This window comes from Pleurodeles waltl, chromosome 10 (assembly GCF_031143425.1).
Source record: "Pleurodeles waltl isolate 20211129_DDA chromosome 10, aPleWal1.hap1.20221129, whole genome shotgun sequence".
NCBI lineage: Eukaryota > Metazoa > Chordata > Amphibia > Caudata > Salamandridae > Pleurodeles > Pleurodeles waltl.
In genome coordinates this window covers 838,611,734-838,639,096 of record NC_090449.1, presented here as the reverse complement: position 1 = coordinate 838,639,096, position 27,363 = coordinate 838,611,734, and the positions used below count along the sequence as shown (strand labels likewise).

The 27,363-nt window shown below is 44.6% G+C and overlaps 1 protein-coding gene across 1 annotated transcript in view; it reads right to left on the bottom strand.

The window, feature by feature from the left end:
• TGM4 (transglutaminase 4) overlaps positions 1–27,363 on the bottom strand; it is a 172,200-nt gene that overhangs the window by 127,194 nt on the left and 17,643 nt on the right. The window contains exon 3 of the mRNA XM_069211512.1: positions 60–166. Coding sequence (XP_069067613.1) covers positions 60–166 — 107 coding nt within the window. The remainder of the gene's footprint in view (positions 1–59; positions 167–27,363) is intronic.

Genomic DNA, 27,363 nt, shown 5'->3' with positions numbered 1-27,363 from the left:
AGTACGCCCTTATAACAAGCATTTTAAGGACAAACACGTGTAAATGGCAGATACATTACCTCTGAACCACAATTTTTCGAGATAGTGGCATTCCAGCGTTTCGAATCTGGGGCAGATTTTACTTCTATTTCAACAAATGATTCATTTGATTGACTTGGTTTCTCACCTAAAACATAAATATGCATATTCTGGTCAATGGTCACAGCTTTAATAAGTAACATGAGCAAAGACACAGGTCGTCCCTTGTAATATTGTGCAAACGTTTACATATGACATACTCAAATTATGCATTAGTCGATATCATAGAATTTAATTTTGGGGTAAAATTGGAAAAGGCGTAAAGTTAATCCATTAATGAGATATTTCTAAGACATGTATGGATTTTGACAAAAAAATCTAATCACTGAAAACCTATTTTTCAAAGAAAAAGAGCAAACTGATTATGCACTTGTTTGTTTTTTTGGTAATAAAAAGTGTTAGTTCAGTTTAAACAAAGGTTACGAAATGGCTATTAAATATACGCAAAATGTAACTGTAACAGCTTCCATATTCCATCATCCCAAAGACATCTCAGTCCAGGGTTACTTATAAGTAGTTCTGGGAAAGTGCTAAATTTTGCATGCTCCACTAGTTTTCTGTATGAATGTAATGCCATTTTTTCTCTGGTCACTTGGAAACTGCTAAACAGTTTGCTTTGCTCATGATTTTCCCCCTCAGCATGTAGAAAGACTATCCATTGGACTTATCTAACTGTTAGGTAGGCACATGGTACAATGGCACAGGAATAGCACCAGTTGCTTAAACGTGAGGTGTCGCTTGTCGGCTGCAGAGTACAGTTACACCACTCACATAATTGAAATTAAAATCATGACTTCACACTGCCACTATAACAGTGAACTGCTTCCATCGCCGATTGGATGAACAACAGTCGCCTGAACTCAACTCCGACAAGACGGAAGTCCTCATCCTCGGACGCACTCCCTCGGCCTGGAACGACTCATGGTGGCCCTCCGTCCTCGGACCCCCACCCACCCCTGCCAGCCACGCAGGAAACCTCGGCTTCATCCTGGACTCCGCCCTCACCATGTCCAAACAGGTCAGCGCCGTCTCCTCCTCCTGTTTCAACACCCTTCGAATGCTCCGCAGAATCTTCAAGTGGATTCCAACAGAAACCAGAAAGACGGTGACCCAGGCCCTCGTCAGCAGCAGACTTGACTACGGCAACGCACTCTACACAGGCATCCCAACCAAAGACATCAAACGACTCCAACGTATCCAAAATGCCTCCGCCCGACTGATCCTCAACATACCCCGCCGAAGTCACATCTCCCCTCACCTAAAGGAACTCCACTGGCTCCCGGTAGACAAGAGGATCACCTTTAAACTCCTGACCCACGCTCACAAGGCACTTCACAACACCGGACCCTCCTACCTCAACACCAGACTTAACTTCTACGCTCCAACGCGTCAACTCCGATCCGCCAACCTCGCCCTCGCCATCGTACCCCGAATCCAGCGCAAGACATCCGGCGGCAGATCCTTCTCCTTCCTTGCCGCCAAGACCTGGAACTCTCTCCCCACATCTCTCCGCCAGACCCAGGACCTCCTCGCATTCAGAAGGCTTCTCAAGACCTGGCTCTTCGACCACTAAATCAGCAGCGCTACCCCCCCCCCCTCAGCGCCTCGAAACCCTGACGAGTACATAGCGCGCTTTATAAATTCTATGATTGATTGATTGATTGAACTGCTGTGAGTTCAGCAGCAATAGGCACATAGCCAAGAAAAACGTTTTTAAAAAGCCTATTTGTAATATTAGCTAGTCACCTACAACTATTGCTTTGAAGCACACAAAGTTTTGTTGCATAATGTACAATAAACCTTAGATTTAGATGGCATGCACACAGGGCACACAAATATTCTTTCACTGCATAGGCTATGCTAGCTCTATGCCTACACATCTATAGGGACAATCCATGGTAAGCCCACCATTTCCCCCACACTTTGTCATGCTTCTAAGGACATCCACAGGATTCATAAATCAGCTTTTCTTGCTGTGCACACCAGTCAATGCCAGTTCACCACACTGGTATTGAGGAGGTACAGGCTGCTTCCCCAAGCAGGCTATGTCTGTTTTAGCCATTAAACAGGCCATCCCTATAAACGTTTGATCCACACGCAGACCTCCTAGTTCCTATATCAGCCCCAGCAGTGCTATCCTGGGGGTTAACCAAATCGGATGCCCCAAGACCTTTGAGATCTCCCACCACTGCATCCCAGGACAGTACCATGCCACACGGAAAAGGTTAGCAACAGGAAATCTGCATCATGAATACACAGGACAGGCATCAGGAAACATATGTTGTATGCGTGGCAGGGACAGATAGTTTGTGTGGAAATAATTAATCCGTATCATATTCAGGCACACAGATATTGCTAGCTCCCTGAAGGCCAGGCATGCCTCTCTCCAATCATCATCATCTAGTTCACCTACTCAGCCCGCCCGTTTCTGCCGAAGAGATTCAAAGCCGTTCTGGGCATGAATAATCAAGGACTGCTAAATCTGAGTTATCACTTTCTTTCCCATATGCCCGATTAGTATCTTAACCTCAAGGGGGCTATATTCTGGGAGATGAGTGTCTGGGGGGGTGGTGTGTCCTTAGTGCATGCCATATCTGAAGAAAACAGAATAATTGTGTGTTTGCTAGACCGCATTGTTCTTTTAAGACCTGGAAGGACATCAGATTATCTCCTTTGTAAATATATCCCAGGTATGTAATAGCTATTCAGTTCAACTGGTGAAATCTCTTGAGCATAGAGGGCTGTTGTAGCCGCATGCCCTTCTACAAGGGGCTTAGTCCCACTAAGCAGCAATCCCATTGAATCAGGTGCAAAGCTGCTTTCTAGCAATGTATCGCCACACAAGTGCTTGAGGGCCCATCCTGAGACACATGGCCCCCATACAGTTGACCAAGAAGCCCTTCAAACCCCAGCAAATGAAGTTCTAGGTGATAGGCTGGGTCATCCCACCCTCCAGTAAACCATTCACTGATGGGTATCATTTGTGTGGCTAGGCAGTATGTATAGATGTCTGGCACTTCCAACCTCGCAATCAAAAGGCGATTTCCACACCAATCTGAAAGCCAGTCTATGGCACCCTCCAGCCCATATGAAGGCGGTAAGTTTAGAGGTCAGGGAAAGGATGTGGGTGTATAGGATATGGGAAACTCATTAAGACATAAGGGTAGCGGGGGAGCCACATCATCCTAAATATTGCATTATGCCCTATAGAGTTGAGCGCAGGTCATTCCACCAACACAGGTCTCAGTCAAGGGCCAAGGTCAGGCTTCATAAGTGAAGCTGCCAGGCCGGATCTGGGAAGTGTGATATGTTTTGCCATATGGGGATGTCCGGGCACCAACATCACCCATCAGCGTCCCCTTTCACCTCCACCAGGATAGACTTATTCGCATTAATGGGAAGACCAGAGGCCTCACCATAAAGACGAAGAATCTCCAGACATCGTGGACCAGAGGCTGGAGGGTCCCCAAGGAATAAGAAGATGTTGTCCGCATACAGTGCCAATCGATCTTCAAATCCATTCCCCCACTTCCATCCCATTATCTGTGCATCACAGTGTAAAAGGCACACCAATGGCTCTATGGCCAAGGCAAACAATAGTGGGGAAAGGGAACACCCCTGATGTGTCCCCGGTCAGATCAGAAAAGGGGAGGATAGTATGCCGTTCATCCAGACTTGAGCCATGGGGTTGTGATACAGGAACTGAATCATTTTTTGGACTGTTATTCCTAGGCCCAAGCGCAGTAAGACTGCCTCTAAGAAATCCCAGGAGACGGTGTCAAAGGCTTTACAGAAATCCACGAGGAGGAGGGCCAGCTTGACATCAAGCCCTGTTGCTCGGAAGAGGGCCAAGTGGACCCGACGAATGCAATGGTGTGTGCTTCTACCCAGCATGAACCCACATTGATCCGGGGAATTAGATGGGATAAGGTGTGGGCCAGCCAGGTCACCAGAATTTTAACATAGATCTTAAGGTCTGTATTAATAAGCGATTTTGGATGGTATGAAGAGCACTGGTCTGGTGGCAGGATGACAACAATGGTGGCACAGTCCAAGTCGGGGAAGAACGATCCCTGCTGAAACGCCTCTGGATAGGAGCTAAGCAAGTGGGGCGTCAGAATGGAATGGAACATGTTATACTACTCAATGGCGTAGCCGTCAGGTCATGAGGTCTTCCCCGAATGGAGTTCAGATATGCTTGTATACACTTCTTCCCTTGTCAAGGGTTAGTCTAAGTCATGGACCAGGAAAGGAGGAATGGGGGGCGATGGAATATTCCAGAGAATAGACTTCCCTACTTTCAAGGGGTTACTTGAGTTGCTTATGTAGAGATATCATGGTAAAATGTTGCAAAGATCTGAGCAATTGCTGGCGCCTCCTCCTGAAGATCGACCAGCAGGTCCTAATTGCCGTCACCATACTTGGGGAGACAATATGGGTCGCCAACCAGTATAGCAGTTTGCCAGATTTAACCCCTGCAACCTAGACTCTTTGGGCAGAGGCCCTCCAACACTGCTTTTCCTCCTCAAGAGAAACCTGCCACAACTCGGCCCACACTAGCACCAGTAGGCACTTCCACTCACCAGTCTCAGAATGTCAGGATCGGCATTCCAGATTTTGGGGGTCATTATGAGTTTGACGGACAGAAAAGTCCAGCAGTCAGGTTGCTGCCAGGGCAGCCGCCTTCCACAGGCCCCATTACTAGTTCTCTGTTGGGTCAGCGGGCGAAAACGGTATTTCCGCCCACTGGCCTAGCGGTTAACAGCCTACAACATTGCTGCTGGCTCATAATTGAGCCAGTGGCAATGATGCACTGGTTAGGGTGCACCAGAACCCGTTGCGCTGTTCACTGACGGGGCTGGCCATGGTGGCCCCTGCACTGCCCTTGCCAAGTCCATGGGCAGTACAGAACCCACTCTGGTGCCCCCTGCTGCCCGTTTCCGCCAGCCTTTACATGGAGGTGCTACTTGAAGCGATGACCTGGAGGATTAGGACTGCCAGCACTGCCAGCACCGCCAGTCCCTCCTGTGGAGGTAAACTGGCGCTGCTGGTGGTTCGACCATGGCGCAACTGCCATGGTCATAATGTGACTGTCAGACCGCCGCCAAAGCGGTTTGACCACCACCGCGACCCTGGCGGTCTAAAGACTCCCAGGATCGTAATGAGGCCCTAAGTATCCTACTTTCTAGGTCGGTCACCGGCTCTCGCTGCAGAGACTCCTGCTGCCTCACATATCCCTTGATCAGTCCTCTCATAGAAGGTTTACATGCTGCCCAAAGTGTCATCTTTGACAGCACTGATCCATCATTAGTCGGGAAAAAGGCTTAGAGCTTCTCCACTAGAAAAGTGGATCAATCAAGAGGCTTCAGGTGCCCCGCACTGCATCACTGAATACCTATATCGTCACTTTTGAGGGCTGGCTGCATGAAAACCTGAAAAGTAAGGGCACAATTAAAACAAAAAAGAACATTCTCAGCACAACCAACTGAAAACCCCCTAACTCACCCCACCCTATTCTTCTTTCCATTAAGCATCTGTCGCCCTCAACCAAAGCATATTGAGTCAACAAAAGAATACTTGAAATAGATGCTAAGGCTGACAGTGCATAGATGTTAAAGAAATCATACATCCCATCCACGCTGGTGGGTAAAGTGACATGGAGTTCAACATGCTTCCTACCCCATTAGTGGAAAATCACATACATTGTCCAACTTCACTTCTCCACAAGCACAAGTACATTCCACCTCTCATGTCATCATTACAAGTACTCTTGTTCAGCCTCATGTCTTCTCCAGCTGTTTCATCTTCTACATACGCCCAGTTCAATGCCAGGACTGTCATTCCAATGAGGCTGGAACATCATGAAGTGAGCAAAAGAGCGGCGGATTATGTGTGAGGGCTGCATCCAGGTTCATCACCGTCTCCACCTCTTCCCCTGAGGGGGGCACCTAGCTGTGTGGTCGGCTCTCGCCGAGTGGATCTTGGCCTCTGTGAGCAAGATTGTTTCTTCCTCAACCTGCATGTCAGGGACAGCGACCCAACTCCTCACAACCCCATGTTCTGTTGATCTCCTTGGCTTAAGGTTTGTGACGCTCGCCTCTCTGTAGCTCAGTCCCAGGCTTGTTCTGGCGTATCAAAAAAATGTGTGGAGGATTGGAAGATAACCTTGAGGCGGGCCAGTAAGAGAAGCATGTATCAGAAACTGAAGTACGAATTTTCTATTTCACTGACTCAAAGGATCTGGCTTCTGTTGCACTGCCCTAGTATAATCGGGAAATATAATTAATCTTGAGTTCTGATGACAAAGATCTGGCTTGTTCCGAGCCTCACACAGGATTGTGTCATGGAAATTTAGGATCCTCAATATCACTGGTCAAGGCAGGGCCCCCACTGGAGGCCTGGGAGCAAGGGAGCGATGCACTCTTTCAATGACAAATATGCTGAAAAGCTTGTCTGCTGAGATCTAGGAGGGGAACTAGGCATCAAGAGTTGTGGCCAGGCTGAGCCCTTCAGACTCTCAGGAAGGCCAACTGGGTGCAGGTTATTCTGCCGTGAATGGTTTACAGTGACTTCTTCCCTCTCATAGAGTGGTGTGACTGAGGCCATTAATTTGGACACTTGGCTTTTAAGTGTGATCACTTCATCTTCGTTGTAGAGATCCATGTCTCCGCTTCATTTACCCTATTAGTCACTCTACGCAGGTCCTACTGCAGCAGCGCAAGGTCTATCCAGAGGCCGTCAACCTTATTTTCCACTGCCTCACTGGGATCCTGGAATCCTGGAATCCTGGAATCCTGGATCACTTTGAGGATTGTTTGTAGGTCTGACGTGGATTGGGGGGGGCAGGGGCATGGAGGCTCCTGCTGTCTCCTCCTTGCCCGATGTGGGAACAGTGTATTGGTCCATTTTAGTTTGTGTCGGTGTGGGTAGAGGAGGTTTGCTGCGTTCTGTCGTCCAGTGGCCCCCAGTCCGGTCGGCAGAAGGCAAGTTTGTTAGGGACAGGTCTGCTTGCAACCAGGAAGCACGAGCAGCCTGTCCTCATGGGAGGTCCCTTCTATCTCCAACCCAAGACAGTTGCACCACAGGAGTCAGAAACTCATTCAGGAAGTCAATTTACCTAACAGGGATGAGGTGAGACGCGACCCTATAGCCCACCAGCCTGAGGCAGCATACGCAATCCGAAGTCTCTCGCAAAAGCCTTAAAGATGGATTTCCCTCAATCCCGGCACAGCCCAGTCAATACTACCTGGGTAATTCCAGTGGCCCAGAGCTGCAGAGAAGTAAATGTCCACGGTTGGAGTCTCGACCCCAGAGGATTTCGTGGATGTGTGATACGGGGTCAAGTGCCATCCTCTGTGGCAGATCCATGCAGGAGGGTCCGGTGGGATGCAGTGGGGCAGACCTCAAGGTGGTGATGGGATGGGAGGAACACTGGACAGGCTCTGAGTAGAGGAATTGGTAGAGCTGTGCCTGGTGGCCCAGCTGGAGAAAGAAGAGGCTGGTTTAATGGAACATAAAGACTTGACAGCAAGGGGTTGTTGCAGTGGCACTTGGCCAGAAGTGAACTGGTTGGCCGGAGTACCTAGGAGGCAGCAACAAGGGCTGGAGCCAGTCGCAGTGGAAGAACTGCATGACTCTCAATGCAATGGCTATGCCCCTGTTGGGTGAGCAGAGAGTCTGGATTGATTGAAGGGTGCACTGCAAGCCTGTGAAGTGAAGCGCTACACCATGGGACACAAAAATTCAAGGGAGGTGAGAGTGGAGCTGATAATAACTGTTTGAGCTCACAGTATACGTTTGAGGATGGTGACACATTGACTCGAGAAGGTGGCTGATATTGGTGGGCTGAGGCACCCTGTTACAAATGAGGTCTTTGGTTGGCAGTCAGGTTACCCCTGTCAAAGCAAGGACCCTTGCTCTAGTCAGGGTAAAAGAGAATCACCCTCAGCTAGCCCCTGCTTACCCCCTTGGTAGCTTGGCATGAGCAGTAGGCTTAACTTCAGAGTGCTAGGTGTAAAGTATTTGTACCAACACACACAGGGGCATATTTATACTCTGTTTGCGCCGGAATTGCGTTGTTTTTTTTACGCAAATCCGACGCAAAGCTAACTCCATATTTATACTTTGGCGTTACACCCGTCTAGCGCCAAAGATCTTGGAGTTTGCGTCATTTTTTAGCGTGGACACCTACCTTGCGTTAATGATATGCAAGGTAGGCGTTCCCGTCTAAAAAATGACTCCAAGGCATGTGCGCCTTATTTAAACTCCTGTGCAAAAATGACGCACAGGAGTGGGCGGGTCAAAAAAAATGACGTCCAGCCGCTTTTGCGTCATTTTTTAATGCCTGGTCAGGGCAGGCGTTAAGGGACCTGTGGGCTCGGAAGGAGCCCAGAGGTGCCCTTCCATGCCCCCAGGGACACCCCCTGCCACCCTTGCCCACCCCAGGAGGACGCCCAAGGATGGAGGGACCCATCCCAGGGAACTTAAGGTAAGTTCAGGTAAGTATTTTTTTGGTATTTTTTTGTGGCATAGGGGGGCCTGATTTGTGCCCCCCTACATGCCACTATGCCCAATGACCATGCCCAGGGGACATAAGTCCCCTGGGCATGGCCATTGGGCAAGGGGGCATGACTCCTGTCTGTGCTAAGGCAGGAGACATTTCAATGGGGGTTGGGAGTCAAAACAAATGGCGCAAATCGGGTTGAGGCCAATATTTTGCCTCAGACCTGACTTGCCCCATTTTTTGACGCCCAAGCTCCATTTTCCCCTACGCCGGCGCTGCCTGGTGTGGGTCATTTTTTTTGACGCACACCAGTCATCTGCGCCGGCTAACGTCATTCAATAAATAAGGCGCCCGCATGGTGCTTTGGAATGGCGTTAGCCGGCGTTAAAATTTTTGACGCACAACTGCGTTGGCGCAGTTGTGCGTCAAAAAGTATAAATATGGCCCACAGTAACTTAATGAAAACACTACAAAATTACACAACACAGGTTTAGAAAAATAGAAAATATTTATCTAAACAAAACAAGACCACATCAACAAAAATCTACAATACACAAGTCAAGTTATCAATTAAAAAGCAAAAAGAGTCTTCATATAGTTTTAAACATACACTAACACTGTTAGCGTGAAAATGTACCTTGGGTGCGTCAAAAATAACCCCGACGGGCGAGTGTGCGTCAAAAAGGGCATGCGATGCATCGATTTCACTCACGAGCGAGACCTTGCATCATTTCTCCTTTCGTCGGGTCGGGGCGCATCGGTTCTTTTCTCCGCAGGAGAGAGATGCGTCGATTCGGTCAGCACTCTCGAGTCCGGGCAGTCCTTGCATTGTTTTTACACGCCCAGTGGTACTTGCGTTGGAAATCCAGCAGCACGATGATCCGAAAACCACATAGCGCGGGTTGCGATCCTCCAGCCTCCGTTGGCGATGCTGCAGGTTGTTTCTTCAGCTCTGTGCGTTGATTCTTAGGTCGCGTTGCAGTCGAGTGTCGATTTTCAGCAGCGAAGCCGGCGTTGTGTCGATTTTTCAGCCGCAGATCAGAGTCACGTCGATCTTTTCCCCGCACGGCATTTTGTGAGTGGATTTCTTCCTCTTAGGCTGCAAGCTTCTCCTTTCAGGGTCCCAGGAACTGGATGGGCACCACTTGGCAGAGTAGGTGTCTCTCCAGAGTCTCCAGGTGCTGGCAGAGAGAAGTCTTTGCTGTCCCTGAGACTTCAAACAACAGGAGGCAAGCTCTAAATCAAGCCCTTGGAGCTCGTCACAAGATGGAAGGCACACAAAGTCCTGTCTTTGCCCTCTTACTCTGGCAGAAGCAGCAACTGCAGGATAGCTCCAGAAAGCACAGTCACAGACAGGTCAGCTCTTTTTCCTCAGCTTGTCAGCTCTTCTCCAGGCAGAGGTTTCTCTTGGTTTCCAGAAGTGTTCTAAAGTCTGTGGTTGTGGGTGCCCTTCTTATACCCAATTTCTCCTTTGAAGTAGGCCTACTTCAAAGCAAAGTCTCTCTTGAATGTGAAATCCTGCCTTGTCCAGGCCAGGCCCCAGACATTCACCAGGGGGTTGGAGACTGCATTGTGTGAGGGCAGGCACAGCCCTTTCAGATGTGAGTGACCACTCCTCCCCTCCCTCCTAGTACAGATGGCTCATCAAGAAATGCAGACTACACCGCAGCTAACTTTCTGTCACTGTCTAGTGTGAAGTGCAGCCAGCCCAACTGTCAAACTGACCCAGACAGGGAATACACAAACAGGCAGGGTCACAGAATGGTTTAAGCAAGAAAATTCCTACTTTCTAAAAGTGGCAATTTTAAGCTCACAATCCAAAAACCAACTTCATAACAGATTTAGTTTTAAATTGTGAGCTCAGAGACCCCAAACTCCAAATTTCTATCTGCTCTCAAAGAGAGTCTGCACTTTAATAATATTTAAAGGAAGCCCCCATGTTAACCTATGAACGAGGTAGGCCTTGCAAAAGTAAAAAAACGAATATGGCAGTATTTCACTGTCAGGACTTGTAAAACACATCATCACCTGTCCCACCTTTAACAAACACTGCACCCTGCCCATGGGGCTACCTTGGGCCAACCTTAGAGGTGCCTTACATGTATAAAAAGGGACGGTTTAGGCCTGGCAAGTGAGTCCACTTGCCAAGTCGAAATGTCAGTTAAAACCTGCACACAGACACTGCAATCCAGGTCTGAGCCATGTGTACAGGTCTACTTATGTGGGTGGCACAACCAGTGCTGCAGGCCCACTAGTAGCATTTGATTTTCAGTCCCTGGGCACCTCTAGTGCACTTCATGAATAAGCCAATTTACACATACATTTTACATAGAGCACTTGCACTTTAGCACTGGTTAGCAGTGGTAAAGTACCCAGAGTAACAAAAACAGAGTCCAGCACACATCAAGAACCTGGGAAGCAGAGGCAAAAAGTTAGAGGAGAATACGCAAAGGATGCCAAGTCTAACACCTACATACTCACAAAAGCAATGGATTCAAATTCCTCTTGAAGTGAAATGAGAGGAAAAATAAATAAAAAAATACGATTTAGTCTGGCAACTAGATCTCCTGCAACGGTTAAACAATGCATACTGCTTAAGTTAATGCTTGTTTTGCTATTATAATAGTGCTTCATTCACAAATATTCAATGAACTCGAGAAAACTGCGTCGTTAATCGTACTACAAAACCAAAGTTCATGTCAGTTCACATTACTTTTAAAAAAATGATTTCATACGTTTTCCTTGTGGTTTCACGTTTGGCGTAAAACATGGGGCTCGGGCAGGCAGCGACCTGTATTCCACTGTTAGTGCAATCTATGAATATAGTCGTTGTTATCTGTTGACGTAGGTTTTCAGGTCTGCACCATGCAGTTATTGTCTGGAATGCTCATTTGGACAAGTGGAAAAAGACTGTTCCCTACTGCGGATTAGGGGTGGAGTGAAAGGGGCACTGTAAATAGTCGTGCACTAGCACAAACTCTAAAATGAGGCTGTAGCTAAGGCGCCAGCCGCCCAGAGGGTGACGAGTCTTGACTCGTGTGATAAGGTGCTTGCATTTGATAATACAGGCAAATGAACTGTAGCTTGACAGACAGGTTATAAGATATATGTCTTGTAACCTGCTCAAACGTGCCTCCCACGAGATACGTTCTGAGCCACTTGAATCGGATGCGGTGGGCATTTCTGCCTCTAAGCAACATAAACCCAGGGACGATATTTCATAACTGTGCTACATAGCCTAACACATTAAAAAAACTAAATTAGATTTTTATGTAATCGTTCACGCAAGGCAATGCCTGTCTGTGATTTTACTACTTTTACTGTTTAAAAACACAATAAAAAGAGTCATAAAAAAGGTATGGTTTGCTGCATCAGTGGAAGAGCAACAAAGGCTGTCACTCAAATGCTTCATGCATGTTGGAATATTTTTCTTATATTCGTTTTGACCCTGTATCTCTTAATTAAAATGAGTGGATGAAGCCCGTACTTCTTCCCCACTGGTGTAGTGAGAATATTTTCTCTATCTTTTTGAGGGAAGAGTGGGTATTGAGTGGCCGTACCCAAAGCTCTACTCTGAAGCTGCGGCCGTCGCCATTAAATGGAGGCACACCAAGGAGGCTGCATAGGCTGCAGTCTTAAATCCACCTCGAGGCGCTTTAACCCATTGCGAGGCATACCCTGCCCTTTATCTGTTTCTTGAAGGCTCCTGCTTTCTCCCTTTATGACGGTTTACAGTCTGTCTTTTGCGGCCTTTCTCCTTTCTGTGTTTTCTCTCTCTTGATCTTGGGAAATGTCTGAGGAGTAAAAATAAGTGCTGCCATAAAATAATTGTTTTTGCCCCCCACAAGCAACCCCCGACTCAAATTAAGCATCACTATGTAGTAAATTTACTAATTTCAGTATTTACAAACTGTAAATTTACTAAAAGTGTAAGTTACCTATTTCCAAACCCAGAGTAAAGCAATTGTCTTACTCTAGTGTGGGTGGGATGTCACTTCCAAAACCCATCCCTGACCTTCTTTCAGCCCCTCTAAATCCTCCCTAATCACATCCCCTTTAACAGTAAGTCTGCCCCGTTTCGCCATTACCCTCTCACATTTACTAAAATCTATACTTACATTTTCGGAGACTGCACAGTCGGGATGGAGAAGTCCACACATATAAGTGCAGGCAAAACTACAAAACTTACTAAGTGCACTTTGAGAATCAGGCTTAATGTGTAGGGCAACAAGAATCAAGTTTTGTATGCAGGGAGAAATGAAATGAGGAGGTATGCATAAAATGAAATTGTAGATGGGTAACTGACAATAAGTTACCCATCTTTTACCTCAGCTTCTGTAAAACATCATAGAAATCTCAAACTTCGCTCTTCTGTATTTGATGTCACCCAGAACCTTTCTGTGAAAAACATCCCGTTGGTTAGCTATAATTCTATATATTTTTTGTTTTCCAGGGGATTCCCATGTTCCGATGCTGGCTTTGTGAAGAAACCTCTTACAGAAAGTGAACTGGAGATTAACTGCTTCAGCTCTAGGGTGCAAGCCAGAGTCCTGCAATTTCTTTATGTTATAAAATTCCAGCCAGCCCTGTTGGAAACACAAAGGGCAGTGCACAAGTCTCCCTTTCATAAGGACTACTAGAGTGTAAGTGAACCTAAGCACTGATGATTTTCCTCACCACCTTTGCACTCAACAGCATGTGTATCATCAACGTAATCGTTCCAAGGAGTGTACACCACATCTGGTGATCTTTCCAATCAACTTAAAAGAGAGATGCCATTTTCAATCCTATGAAATCAATAGGAACCTTGAGGGTAAAATAGACCTTGTAACCTCTGAAATATGCAGTAACTTAGAGTTTAACCCATGAATTACTCTTCCACTTTTCAAAGCCTCTTGAGAAACTATTCTACAGACCCGAAAGTTCTGCGAGATGGACAGTGGCCACATATTCATAAGTAGGTTGGCTAATTTAGACATTTCTTTTGTGATGTCTCAATTATCATTAAAATAAATCTACATTGTGTTAAACTCAGAGCCACAAACAGATGCCACTATCCCTTCCATCTTAAGATTTACTATTGCTGAACAAGTTGCTGCAGACTTAATGAGATCTAATATTGCTTCTGTGAGCATGGCTGGCAGAAACAATAGTCTAATTTCAAGCACACAACATCTGTTCCACTGCTGCCTAGGAGTTTGTGTTTTTGTTATCTGGATCACGAAAAAAGGGAAAAACTCACCCTTTGTCTGTCTTAGTCAACAGAGTGACATCATTTTGTAGAATTTCTGGACTTAACCCCTGTCCATCTGTCCACATGACACAATTGCAATGATGCTAGTTGTGTATCTGTTCTCTCATGAAATCATACAGTTTTTCATATATTCACTAAATGATAGCATCGAAATGAAGACTAGACTCCTGTTGACAGGCTATGTAAACCTTGTGTAATATACCCACTGGGGCCTCTCGTTAGGTTTATTCCATGCTGTTAGTATGGGGCCCTTGCACTAGCTATAGGTTATAGGGCCCATGGTCTGCCTCTCTGCTCCTCACGGGGACCAACTCTTGATTGTACTGTCTCCCAACTAACCACCACCTACTGGAAATTTCCACTCATGGACTTTCGTTCACACAAAGCAGCTTGCCACCCAAATTCCAAATCAATCAAGAGTATCATGCTTTCTTCCTTGACGTATTGTTAACTTCATTGCAGCAAAGAACTAAAAGGGAGTAAGGAGGAAAGTTTTAAGCGCTTACCCTCCTACACAATCACGTACCTAAAGCCAAACAAAAACCCAGTCCTTATCTCCTAGATTAACCCTCCAGAAAAAGTCTCTGGGAAACTCATTAGTTTTCTTAGAAAACCCTCACCCACGAAGGTTATCCTTTGGTGGCATGCTTCATCATTGGGTCCTTCCCATTCCGCTGTGGAACGAGGTGTGCTATGACCAATGGATTACGGATCACCCCGTTTTAACCATACCCCCACTAGGGCGGTTATTAAAACATTAGTTTATACAGGAGGCAAGAATTTTAAAATCTATTTTATGACCCCCCACTCCTATTACACACCATCATAGTGGTTCACATATAAAGTGCTTGAACGTAATTCTTTGTCACAGCACACCTAGTTCCGCAGCGGACTGGGAAAGACCCAATGATGAAGCACGCCACCAACTGGTAACCCTGGTGTGTGAGGGTTTTCTTAGGAAACTAATGTTTTTCCAGAGATTTTTTCTGGAGAGTTGACTTGTAGATGAGGGCTGGGCTTTTTGTTTGTCTTTAGCTAACTTAATTGAAGGCCACCAAACGTATGGCTTGTCAGGTGCTCAGCTGCCCCTGATACCATCCTGAACCTCGCACATGCATGCTCACACACACCTATGAAGAAGGTGACCCTACGCAAGGAAAGATGTGTATTTAAAGTAAAGGTCTGTTAAAATCCAATTGGTTAAAGAACCTGAGCTGGATAGATATGAAACTAGGCATGCCTGCAGAAAAAGTGATGTAGGAGCTCAAGCTGAATTGTACAGCGGGCCTTTTCATTCACCTACCGTGGCCAGTCCCTTTGGGCATTGGCCCTTAACAAAGAAGTGGGGAACAGAGGAAGTATAAGATTTGAAGTCATCTAACTAATATGATAGAGACAGAATAAATGTTCTCTGATCCCCTTCTGATTAAGCGATACAGCTGGTAAGAAACCGAGGTGGTAATGTCCTCATGCGGATATCGAATTGGCATTAGAATTACTTCTAGACATTTTGGGTCTCCAATCTGAAGGAATACCGCAGTCTTGGGCACTGTAAGCACAACAGATTAGATCTATGCATGCTATTGCACTGGATAGTTTCCGGTAGACATTTAAGCTGCAAAAGTAGAAACAGCTCAGCAGTCAAGCAAGCTCTTCTGCTACTGTGTTCAAGGAAGGTTCATAAAATAACTTTTATTGCCCACCAGCAAATTAACAGTAAGGAAGCACGGATACCCGTAAACACAGGGCATCTTAGTGACATAGATACAAAACCAAAAGAACACTCAACAACACAATTTTCATGAGTCCAATACGGCAGTGTAAAGCATTGCAAAGCCTATGATTTGTACAATGGATGTATATAAGCATGTAAGGAAACCTTTGTTCACTCATTTTGAGTGTGTAGTATTTTAAGTATGCATGAACTTAACAACACAACAGTATAAACAAATTGTGCATGGCACTTAGCTTTGACATTGTTCTTGCATCATAATCATAACATATTTTAGATATGATGTAATGCCTACATAAATTCTGAGGTTGTTATACAGTTCCTCATTACTCAAACAAATGTATACATTTACATTTTCATGTTGCATTGACCAAAATTGAAGTAGCAAACAACATGAAATACAGTCACTTTCACATTTTATGACACTCCCTAATTTTCCATGAGTTGAGAAGAATATATCCTCAAAATAATTTAGTCATGCCTGATGTTTTCCTTTAGTAATATTACCAGAACACTTAGGGTTATAAGTGGGCCGGGGGAAATATTAATTATGTCGGAGTAATTTCAGTAACTACACATTATTCTTGTGATGTGAAATTACCGAAATTCTGTGATCACTCTAGCTTGAGTCATTAAAATTAATTTGGTGCAAAAATCCTACTCCAGTAGCTCAGGAATAATGAACTAAGAGCCAGTGAGTGGCTGCTGGCTATTGCTGTTCTTGTCCTGTAGCATTTAGTGCAACATGCATCCCTGGGCCCACTTTGGACACAGCATTGTATTTTACACCATGAAAATAGAGCTAAATGATGGATTACACTTCGCACCCAATTATGCATAATTACAAGTAATTTTGTGGTAATTACACGTAATTATCCTAGATAGAATTACACCAGTTATGCCCACCTCTAGTGATTAGAGCACATGATGGGGTAACACTAGTAATCTAACTTGAAGAGACCTTTGTGCACAACTTGATACTGGGGCCCATCACATGTTTTTATTCTAAGCTTGACAATGAAGTTGTATACAATTAAGAGTGATTGGGGTGACCAGTATATTTTCTTGCAAAAAGAATAAAAAAAGAGTAAAATATCAACATTATTTCCAATTTTCAAAGAATTAATTTCTATCATATCAACATCTTGGATATTTTCACCTCAGTAGGGGACAAATAGTCTTAGTGCAAAGTGACCGAATGATTATGATGTAACATTGATGGTGTCACGGGCAATCAAGTTTGTAATCTAAAAAATAGAGCATGCCTAAAGATTGCATTGGAGGTCAGTAAAATATGTTTTCATCATGCAATATTTACTGAACATGCCTTTCAGGGTCGTACAATGTGCCAGAAGCAGACTTTGAAATTACCATGCCAGAATGGTGAATGATAAACTCCTTTTGAGTACCCTATATTTAACAAGGAAGATATGAAGAGAGCGCAGTGAGTACAGGTTTGGTTAAGGATCATCAAGGGGTCAGTCCAGATTGTACCAGTATGTGCCAGCTGCCTCTTCCTCCAGTCTCATGAAATGCCCCTAGCCAATACTAAAGACATCATAAAATTGCTTGCAAAGCAAGAGTTAGAGCTATAGGAATTGGGTGCATCACTTGTTCTGCACTCATATGTGCTAACCTGATCCTAGGCCCCAGGCCGTACATTCCGCTTTAGACAATGAGATATAGCTTGGTGGATAGTTGTTCTCTGCTGCCAATTTTTGGCCTTTTTGGAGACTAGCCCCCAATTTTCTCATTCTCGCACTTACTCCAAGAGCCCATCCCAGTTACTCATACCCCCTTCTGGCTGTGAGCCATGAGTTTATGGTCCCGGTGCCCGTAGTTCCTTGGAAGTTCACCTTGTTCCTCTACTGTGGGCCACAAATTGTGCCAGCTAGGTGTCTCGCTTCTCTGTGTTCTTAGCAAATACCGAGGTAACTGTGAACCTTACACTGCTCTACTGGCTCTGGGTTGCAGCTTGAGCTTTGCATCATAGGTAACCGTGTGCGTATTCAACTACACATTACCAACTTTGCTTAACAATGGACAAGAGAAGCCCCGTGCCCTGCAACTGAATTTACCACGTTTTACTGCCAATAAATTGTGCCTCCTACAATGGAACGTTACTTTGTACAACCCTAGCTCGATACCCAAGTAAGATCACTCGTTGCTTATTTTTCATCACCCTACTGTTTCACCTCAGGTGCCCCTTGATGGTGTGCAACATGTCTAAACAAAAAATGCAGAGACAACTGCTATTCATTGATGTAGTAACTGCAAGTTGAAATTGTACCAATGAGTACCTGCAAAAGCTTAAATGTGAGGTTGGAATTTTTGATCTGCTCTGTGAAGGACATCATCTCTGAAACTGTGAATGAGGTGCAATTATTTGATAAGACATAGCCTCATTTCAATTCCAGCAGAAAGCAACAAGCAACATAGAAGAGGCTGGCGGCTGTAGAAGACCAACTGATTTGCAATTCACTTTGAGCAATGTGGAACTAGAAGACCACAGCAGGCATAATAATGTCCGATTTTTTAGCATCCCTACAATGAGATGGGCAAGATACTCTCTCTTGGTGACCCTTAGCCCTGAACTACCGGAACAAGAATTGTCAACGCTGCAGACAGGGTCTGTTCCCACCACCCCAGTGAAAGAGGCCCACAGGAAGGTCAGTTTCTCCTTTCCCAGACATCCGAAAGTTAGACAGATTATTATGTGAGCTACAAAAAGTCCTTTTCCTGCACAAAGTAAAAAAAATGTATGTCTCTGCTGACCTTTCTCCTGATCCTAAGTGGAAGAAGAGCTTGTCTTGGCACTCCATCCTTTGCACCTATCCGATTTCGGCTGCTGGAGTCAGCCACATTGCTTTTTACACATAAGGGGGGATCCAAAGAGTTCAATGAACCTGATGATCTACACAAAATCCCTGGGCACTGTTGAAACATCTATGACAGCTGTCACCCAGCCCCCTAGTTGTAGGGTTGCAGATAGCATTGCATCAACAGGCAAAGGAGTAGTCAGATAATTAAAATATCCCCCACTTAGAAGTAAAATTCTAATGACACAGAATTTGCGAAGCAAACCGTCCTAGAATAGTTCTGATAGAGCGTTTCCGTTCCTAATAAATAACCTGTATTTGGACGCTCTTGGGTCGATGAATCTTTTGACCAAGTGGGGCTCTCTTCACCCGAGAGTACTCAATTTAATCAAATCAATAATCAATAACGAACATAAGCAATGCCCTGATCAACATAACACTTCACAATTAATCCAGAAAACATTTCGGCGAACCATGACCTTTCGGCCATGAATAACCACACCAGTTCATTCAAAGTTAATGAATTTATTCCCCTATATTAACAAAGCTAGCACGATATAAATGTGTCTCAACACCAAATGATATATGTAAAAGAACATTAATAGCTGTCCATAACGGCGAAAAAGATGCAATCTATGCAGCATTTGAATAACAATGCATTCGATAATAGCAACGCAAACCACTAAAACTATAATCTGTAATGGGCTAATTGCATACATTAGTCAGCATAACAAGGTCTCAAATTGCATTGTGCAACAAATGAATCCTCATCTAACCTCAAATTAGCATCTGCATGTGGGACTTCATGCAAAAACAATTTAGCAACATTGATTTGGAAAACTCCTAACTAGGGCTCTTATCAAAAATCAGCAGTTGGTTACCTAAAAAGAAACACAATGCAATTGTACAATTTTCTTTCATATTTACCAAATTCAATCAGCATTCAAGGAAGTCTTCGTCTCACAGGTACCGGTTTCGATCAGCATGGGACGGGGGCAAAGGGGCAGGATGGACGGGGCAGTTGCCTCACAGCGGCAAGATAAAAGGACAAAACTACTACTTCATGCAAAGGGGCAAATCAAAGTTAAAGTCTCTAGGGCGAGAATTTCTTAAAGTCTCTTTCTCTCGATTAGAGAAAGCATCAAAGTCTCATCGAACATCAATTGGCATCGTAGAAGATGGCAAAATGACGAAGTCGGCAAGATGGGCCATAATGGCTAATGGGCAATAATGTTCGATGTCCTCAATGGGTAATGGCAAATGGCTAATGGCCAATGTCCGATGGGTAATGTCCGCTTTCTTCTTGTGCACCAGGTTTAAATAAACAACAGTTCAAATCCAGTAGGGTCTTCCATTGGAGGGTTCATAGGTTGGCTTCAAATTGTCCAATCAAAAACAACAATTTACAAGCTTCTACCTAGGCATACATTATCCTTGGAGTCGGGAACGTAAGTTGCAACATATTTTACCAATTAACTCACTTTCAGAGCTTCCATTGTCTGCACCTGCAGATTGACCTTGGAGCAAAGAAGAAGATGCCAGGCTGGCACGAAACCTTAAAGATAAGCATGTGAACCGATCTCACTGGAAAAGTACAGCTTCAAGCAAGAATACACGTTTATTAGCACATTGGAAAAACACGAGCATCTAAACCGTGAGACAAGGCAACTAGGCCGAAGCCTCCACTAAAGTTATGCTAAGTTAAAACATTTCAAACAAGCAAATCATGGCACACGTTTACGGTTATGTCAGATTAGTACAATTCTAATACATCACGTTATATAAAGCACGCTTATAAATGTTGGCAAACTACTCTGAGGGCACATTTGTCCCTGTACAATCTTTATTAGTTCGGTTAATGTCACACTTGATTATTGCAGCACTACGTTTATGCGCTAATAAATGTAAAACCTTCGTTTCTGCGTCATCAATCCCTCCTCTGATGACTACTTGTCATCACACAAAACTATTCCCACAAATTTTTTTCCATTAAAATTCTGTCAGTTCTCTTTGCCTTTTAGTTCCCCTTGTTCTTGCCTTGTATTCTTCTGCCATTCTTTTCATCATTTTCTCTTCCTTCCTTCTCTTAATTCTTGCCATGATCATTAGTATTCCCCTCTTTATTCCCCAAATCCCAAAGATGCAAATTAGTACTATTAGTATTCCCTGTATTATCTTTAGTAATATTCCATTCCAAATGCTACCAAGCCAATTTCCCACTGAATCAACTCCCTTTCCAACCTTCTCCCAAACTCCTGGTTCTTTCAATTCCTTCAAGTCTGCACTCTCTTTTGTTAGATTTGCAAGCATTGTTTTAATCTTCACACTGTTGTCTGGTATATACGTGAAACAGTGACGCGCACCAAGCATTTTGCAAACGCCGCCATCCTTTGCTAAAAGAATGTCTAGGGCAAGCCTGTTTTGAAGAGTCATAACTCTTTCTGCTGCAAGTTCAGCATCCATCAGGATTATAGCACCTGAAAACTTTGTCAACATGTTATCCACTATAGTAGACAACTTTCTTATTTTGATGGAATTCAACACATCTCCCAATGAAGGAATCATGGCTCCAAATATATCTCCTACCACAGCAGCTGCGGTCTCTCTTTTCTGGATATGATGAGATCCAGATGTCTTTGGAATCATCAATAGGTCATCCAGTTGATAAACCTTTGGGAACACTATACCCAAATAACATCTCCCCCACCATCCCTTTGGAAGACGATAATAGGCATTATGCCCACAAATGTAATATACACCAGGTATGACAGGGTCAAGTCCGTTCAACATGAATGTCCATTTGGCCTTAAAGATAAACGTATGTTTACATTCACTCGCTCCCACGAAAATGTTATCATAATAAGATTCACCACGATATATACAAAATTTCCCTACATGCCAAGCGTCTAAAGCTATTCTTCCTTGTGTTTTTATTGCGGCAAAAGCATAATTATCTACTGAAGTCCTCTTACTTAGCTCTTTTTCTAATTTCGCATTCATTTGTGCCCTTCTATCATCTGTGCGATCTAAAAAGCTTATTTCTACTGTAGAGAGCGAGCAGGTAAGGTTTTCCCTATGAGTGTGAGCTGTTTCAAAAGGTTGCATTGGCTCAAAAAATTCCCTCATTATTTTAGCATCCCAATCATTAGCAATCTGGCTTAGTTGCGTTATTATAGGAACATATGCAAAGGTAACATCATAATTTGAATAAAAATACTGTATGTTAGTTTGACCATAAAATCTAGAAGTTACTATACTACATGTAATCCCATATGTAAGAGGCATGTGATGATAAGTCACCCCTTCCGTTACCGATGTCGGTATCTGTGTACACACATAACAATCTTTCGCATCCATAGTCTCAACATATTCTGTTAGTAGGCGATAGAAAACATTATACGAAAGTTCCTTCTTATCATGCAAGTGTCTCTCATCTAATTCTAGTCTTTTCAATGCGGTTAGTTCAGTGACAGTAACAGGAGCAGAAGTAGAAGCATCAATTTTCTCATTCTCACCCTTACCACGCGTTGCAAGCACTATTGCCATTATTATTAGTACACATGCAGTTATCAAGCCTATACACGCATATTTACAATATTTCACTCTACTGTTTTGTGTAGCGTACCTAGTCATGATCTGTATAGAATCAGAGAGCTAGAAGCACCTATAAAAGAAACGATTTAGCAATTAGTTACAAAGCTGAACGAGCGCAATGTTCACACAGTTTTCTTCAGGAGCCCAGTCACTTATCTGTTAGCAGCATTTGTCTCAATTCGGCAATAACTCAGTCTTTTATCAGTTAGCAACGTTGTCTCAAATCGGGGTTAAGAGTCAATCAGGTTATCAAAGTCTTATCAAGTTAGCAAATGTCTCATCTGATTTAGCAATGTCTCAGCTGGTTGTATCACGTTAGATTATAGCAAGCAATGTCATTTATCAGTTTTTTTTTGTTTTTTTTTCAATCAATAGCGTCCATAAAACTTTTCTTTTCTATTGGTATCTCTTCTTCTTCGTTCTCGAGGCTAAGAGATACAAATTCGTCGGTCCAATCGTCATTGACTACATATGCCCATTCTGGACCGGAATATCTCCTGTTTGGTATCCTTTTCCTTTTCAAGTTTGCATCTCTCTTTGATTCTGTCTCACTGGTACTTTCCTCTTTGGCCAAGTCTTTTTCTTCACTTGATGTTGGTACCACGACAGACACTTCCTTTCTTTTCCCTTTCACTCTTGGCCCTTCACTGTCATTCAACTTTTCTCTAGTTCTTAGTTTTACTGGTGATATACTTGGTCTTCTCTTTGCACTGTGTCCACTTGATGGACCTGCGATCTCTTCTGAAGAAGTTTGAACAGTTTCGCTCTGTTCTGCCTTGTCCCCTCCTTCTGGGGAGTCAATCAGGTTTTCCTTTTCTTTTCTTGTACCGTCTGCTTCTGGGAAAGCCCTCCTCTGATCAGGCTCTCCTGCTTCGTCACCTCTTTCGAGCCCTTTGTCACCGTTACTTTCTTCAGGCTCTTTGTCACTTTCAGCTGCTTCAGGCTCTTTGTTACCTTCAGCTGCTTCGTCGCTGTCTGAGGTTTCTCCTTGGTCTTCCCCAAGTGAATCGGTTGTTTCGTCCTCAGAGAATATTTCTCTCTCCTCTATTTCTGCCTGTTCGCTTCTAGTTCTGTTTTGCTCTGTCTCAGCGCTCGGCACTTTGTTATCAGGTACTGGCAGTTTCAGCGCTTCAACTTCCTCATCTGTGGGACACAACACTTTCTTTGTATGACTGGCGTGAATCCAGTTGGGAACTCCCGCACACTTCACAGCGGTAGTGGTTGTCAGGATCACTTGGAAAGGGCCTTTCCAACGGGGTTCCAGACACGACTTCCTCACGTGCTTCTTTATCACGACCCAGTCACCTGCTTTCAGTGTGTGTCCTGGACCTTGGATCGGTGGCAAGGTGGTTGCTTCCACCTGGTGAGAGAAAGAGCGAACCACGTCAGCCAGACCTTTGCAGTAGTCTAACACCATATCATCTGTAATATTCAAAAGCGCGTTTGCGGGAACTGCAGGAAGTGTCATGGCCCTGCCCATGAGAATTTCGTGCGGGGACAATCCAGTCTTTCTGTCAGGGGTGTTTCTCATTGACATTAACACCAAAGGCAATGCGTCAGGCCATTTCAAATTTGTCGATGCACATATTTTCGCCATTCTTGATTTCAGTGTACCATTCATCTGTTCCACCAGTCCTGAGGCCTCTGGGCGATAGCTACAATGCAGTTTTTGCTCAATGTTCAGCGCTGCGCAAAGTAACTTTATCACCTCGTTATTGAAGTGACTTCCTCTATCTGATTCTAAAGAGATCGGGAATCCGAAACGTGGTATCAACTCCCTCAACAATAGTTTTGCAACTGTAAGGCTGTCATTTCTACGTGTAGGGTATGCTTCAATCCAGTGACTAAAAATGCACACAATCACCAACACATACTTCAGACCTCCATGCACAGGCATCTCAATAAAGTCCATCTGCATTCTGCTGAACGGGCCACTCGACCTGCCAATGTGGCTCATGTTCACAACCGTTCCCTTTCCTGGGTTCATCTGCTGACAAATGACACAACGATGGCAAACTGCTTCTGCAGCTTGATGGAATCTGGGGTTAAACCAATCAGTTTTGAACAATCTTATCATGGCATCTCTCCCTAGGTGAGCCTGCCCATGACAGAACCGCGCTAGCTGCGATAAGAGACAATTTGGTAAAACAAATTTTCCCTCATTTGAAACCCATAACTCATCTGGTCTCTTTGTACATTGTGACTTAATCCAGGAAGCTCTTTCATCCTCCCTGACACTATTCTGTAATGTTTTTAGTTCATCCATTGTATCCACGACCTTCAAGGCAAATGCTTCAGCTGGTTCGAGCTCTGGCTCACTTATCAAATTCCATTCATCCCTGAGCAATATACAGTTCAAGGCACAAAATCTTGCGACTTGATCCGCATATGCATTTCCCAGGGAAACATAGTCCTGTCCTTTTGTATGAGCACTACACTTTACCACTGCAATTTCGGCTGGCATCTGAATGGCGTGTAACAATTCCCTTATTCTCTCCCCGTTTTTCACTGGGGACCCTGAAGAAGTCAGGAAACCTCTCTGTGACCATAATTGCCCAAAGTCGTGCACAATTCCAAACCCGTACTGACTGTCAGTGTAAATGGTAACCTTCATCAATGTAGACAGTTGGCATGCTCTTGTAAGGGCTACAAGCTCTGCTACTTGTGCTGAATAGACTCCTTGAAGCCAGGACGCTTCCAAGACACCTGTTACAGTACATACAGCATACCCTGCTTTCAAAATTCCCAATGCATCTCTTAAACATGACCCATCAACAAAAACAATTTGGTCATTTTCATCAAGCTTAGTATCCTTAATATCAGGTCGGGGTTTTGTGCAAAATTCAGTCACCTGAAGGCAGTCGTGCTCGACGTTTTCAGCGTTCTCAATTTCAGCATTTTCACCGGGAAGCAAGGTTGCTGGATTCAACGTAGTGCACCTTTTCAGCTGCACATTCGGTGAGCCCAGAATTATTGTTTCATACCTTGTGAGTCTTGCTCCAGTCATGTGTTGTGTTCGGGAGGGGGTCAAAAGTATCTCAACTGAGTGAGGGACCATGACTGTTAATGGGTGTCCCATCACTATTCCTTCACTCTGAGTGAGGCTGATACCAACTGCTGCTACGGCGCGCAAACACCCTGGCAGTGCTGCTGCGACCGGATCCAAAGTAGCTGAAAAATACGCTACTGGTCTGTTTATGCCACCATGGGCTTGGGTCAAGACAGACAAAGAACATGCATCACGTTCATGACAAAACAATGTGAAAGGCTTTGTGTAATCAGGCATACCTAAAGCTGGAGCCCTGCACATGCATTCTTTCAATTCAATAAAGGCATCCATCTCATCTCCTTTCAGCTCAATTTCATCCAAGGCATCCTTCTGGGTCAGTTTCAGTAAAGGCTTTGCTACAGTTGAGAAGTTGGGAATCCACTGGCGACAGTAGCTCACCATCCCCAAAAACTTCCTCACCTCCCTCCTTGTCTTTGGTGGACTCATTTGAAGTACACTTGTTATTCTTTCCTTCATTATTCTCCGTGACCCTTTCTCTATTTGATGACCCAAGTATTTCACTTTCTTCTGACAGAACTGCAACTTTGAAGGAGACACCTTGTGTCCATTCCTTCCCAAATGGTTCAGTAGAGCAATGGTGTCGGCTGTGCAGCCACTTTCTGTCTTAGATGCAATCAGTAAGTCATCAATGTACTGTACTAGGGTTGACTCGAATGGCAATTCTAACGCTTCCAAGTCTTTCTTTAGAATCTGATTGAAAATTGACGGTGACTCCGAAAACCCTTGAGGGATTCGACACCAACTGTAAACTCTGTCTAAGAATTTGAAACAAAAGAGAAATTGGCTGTCCTCATGAAGAGGCACCGAAAAGAATGCTTGTGACAAGTCGATGACTGAGAACCACTCGGCATCGCAAGGGATTTGAAACATTATCACAGCTGGATTCGGTACTACAGGGCAGCATTTAACTATGATGTCATTTATTTTCCTCAAGTCCTGCACGATTCGGACCTTTCCACTCGGCTTTATTAGTCCCATGATCGGTGAATTACATGGACTGCTTAACACTTCTTTCAGTACTCCCTGTTTTACAAACTCGTCAATGAGTTGGGCGACTTTCATGAGGGTGTCTTGTGCCATGTGGTATTGTGGGGTCTGGGGAAAGGTTACATTGGGTTTTACGGTCACTTTCACTGGTTCCACTCCTTTCACCAATCCCACCTCTTTTCCTGTCATATCCCACACTTCCTTTCCGACTGTTTCCCGTAATTCAGCTGGAATATCCTCTTCAGTTATCATCGGGAAAAGGTTAATCAGAGGGTATTCTTCATCAACAGTTTCCATCTCATCCCCTTCTACACTGTCCTCTTCTTCCCCATCACTGCTCGTCTGAATTCTAATTCCATCGTCCGAACACATAATCGAACATCCCAATTTGCACAATAGGTCTCTCCCTAACAGTGCTATCGGGCTTGAGTCACATACCACAAAACTATGTGTCCCTTGATAGTTACCAATTCTGACTGGTACTGGATCTGTGATTGGGTTCGTCAGGTGCCTGTTTGCTACTCCCACTACTTGAACTGTTCTCCCTGATAGTGGCAAATTTGGTACTTCAATGCTCCTAACAGTTGAACGTGTGGCTCCTGTGTCAACCAAGAATGAAACACGATGACCCATGACTCTTCCCTCCACATATGGACCCTTTTGATCAACTTCCAAGGATGCTGCAAGCACACAATTTCCCTCCTCATCTGAACTTTCACTCTCCCATACATTGTTTATTCCATTCTCACTGTGTAATGGGAACTGTTGTACTGTGCCATTTGTATTCATCACCTGACCCGAGACCTGTGGAGGAACCATCACTTACTGCTGACTCACTGGTGCCAAAGGTATTTGCATTTGCTGATTAGGTACCATGGGAAACTGCTGTTGCATTGGCTGCATTTGCGTCATCTGCATACGGGGCATCTGCATCTGCTGCGGCTGCATGGGCTGTAATCCTTGCAGCTGATTTATGGTCTGAAAATTTGGGTTTGGACCTCTCATTTTCGGTCCCCTCATTGTCTGGAATGCATTGACATCATTGTTTTGCTGACCAACACCTGCACCTTCCTGCACCACCATCGGGCACTCGCGTTTCCAATGTCCGACGATTCCGCCCACGTGACACGGCATCACCCTTTTCATTGCCTGCACACCATTCGGAATCGCAACAGTGTTCAAATCCGGACCATTACTCCCAAAGCCTCCTCTGCCTCTGCCTCTCGCCTGTGGCTGAAACACCATATTTCCCTGCGGTTGCGGCTGCGGTATCTGCTGTTGGAACCCTTGCAACCCTTGCAAACCTGTCTGTGCTGCTTTAAGTTG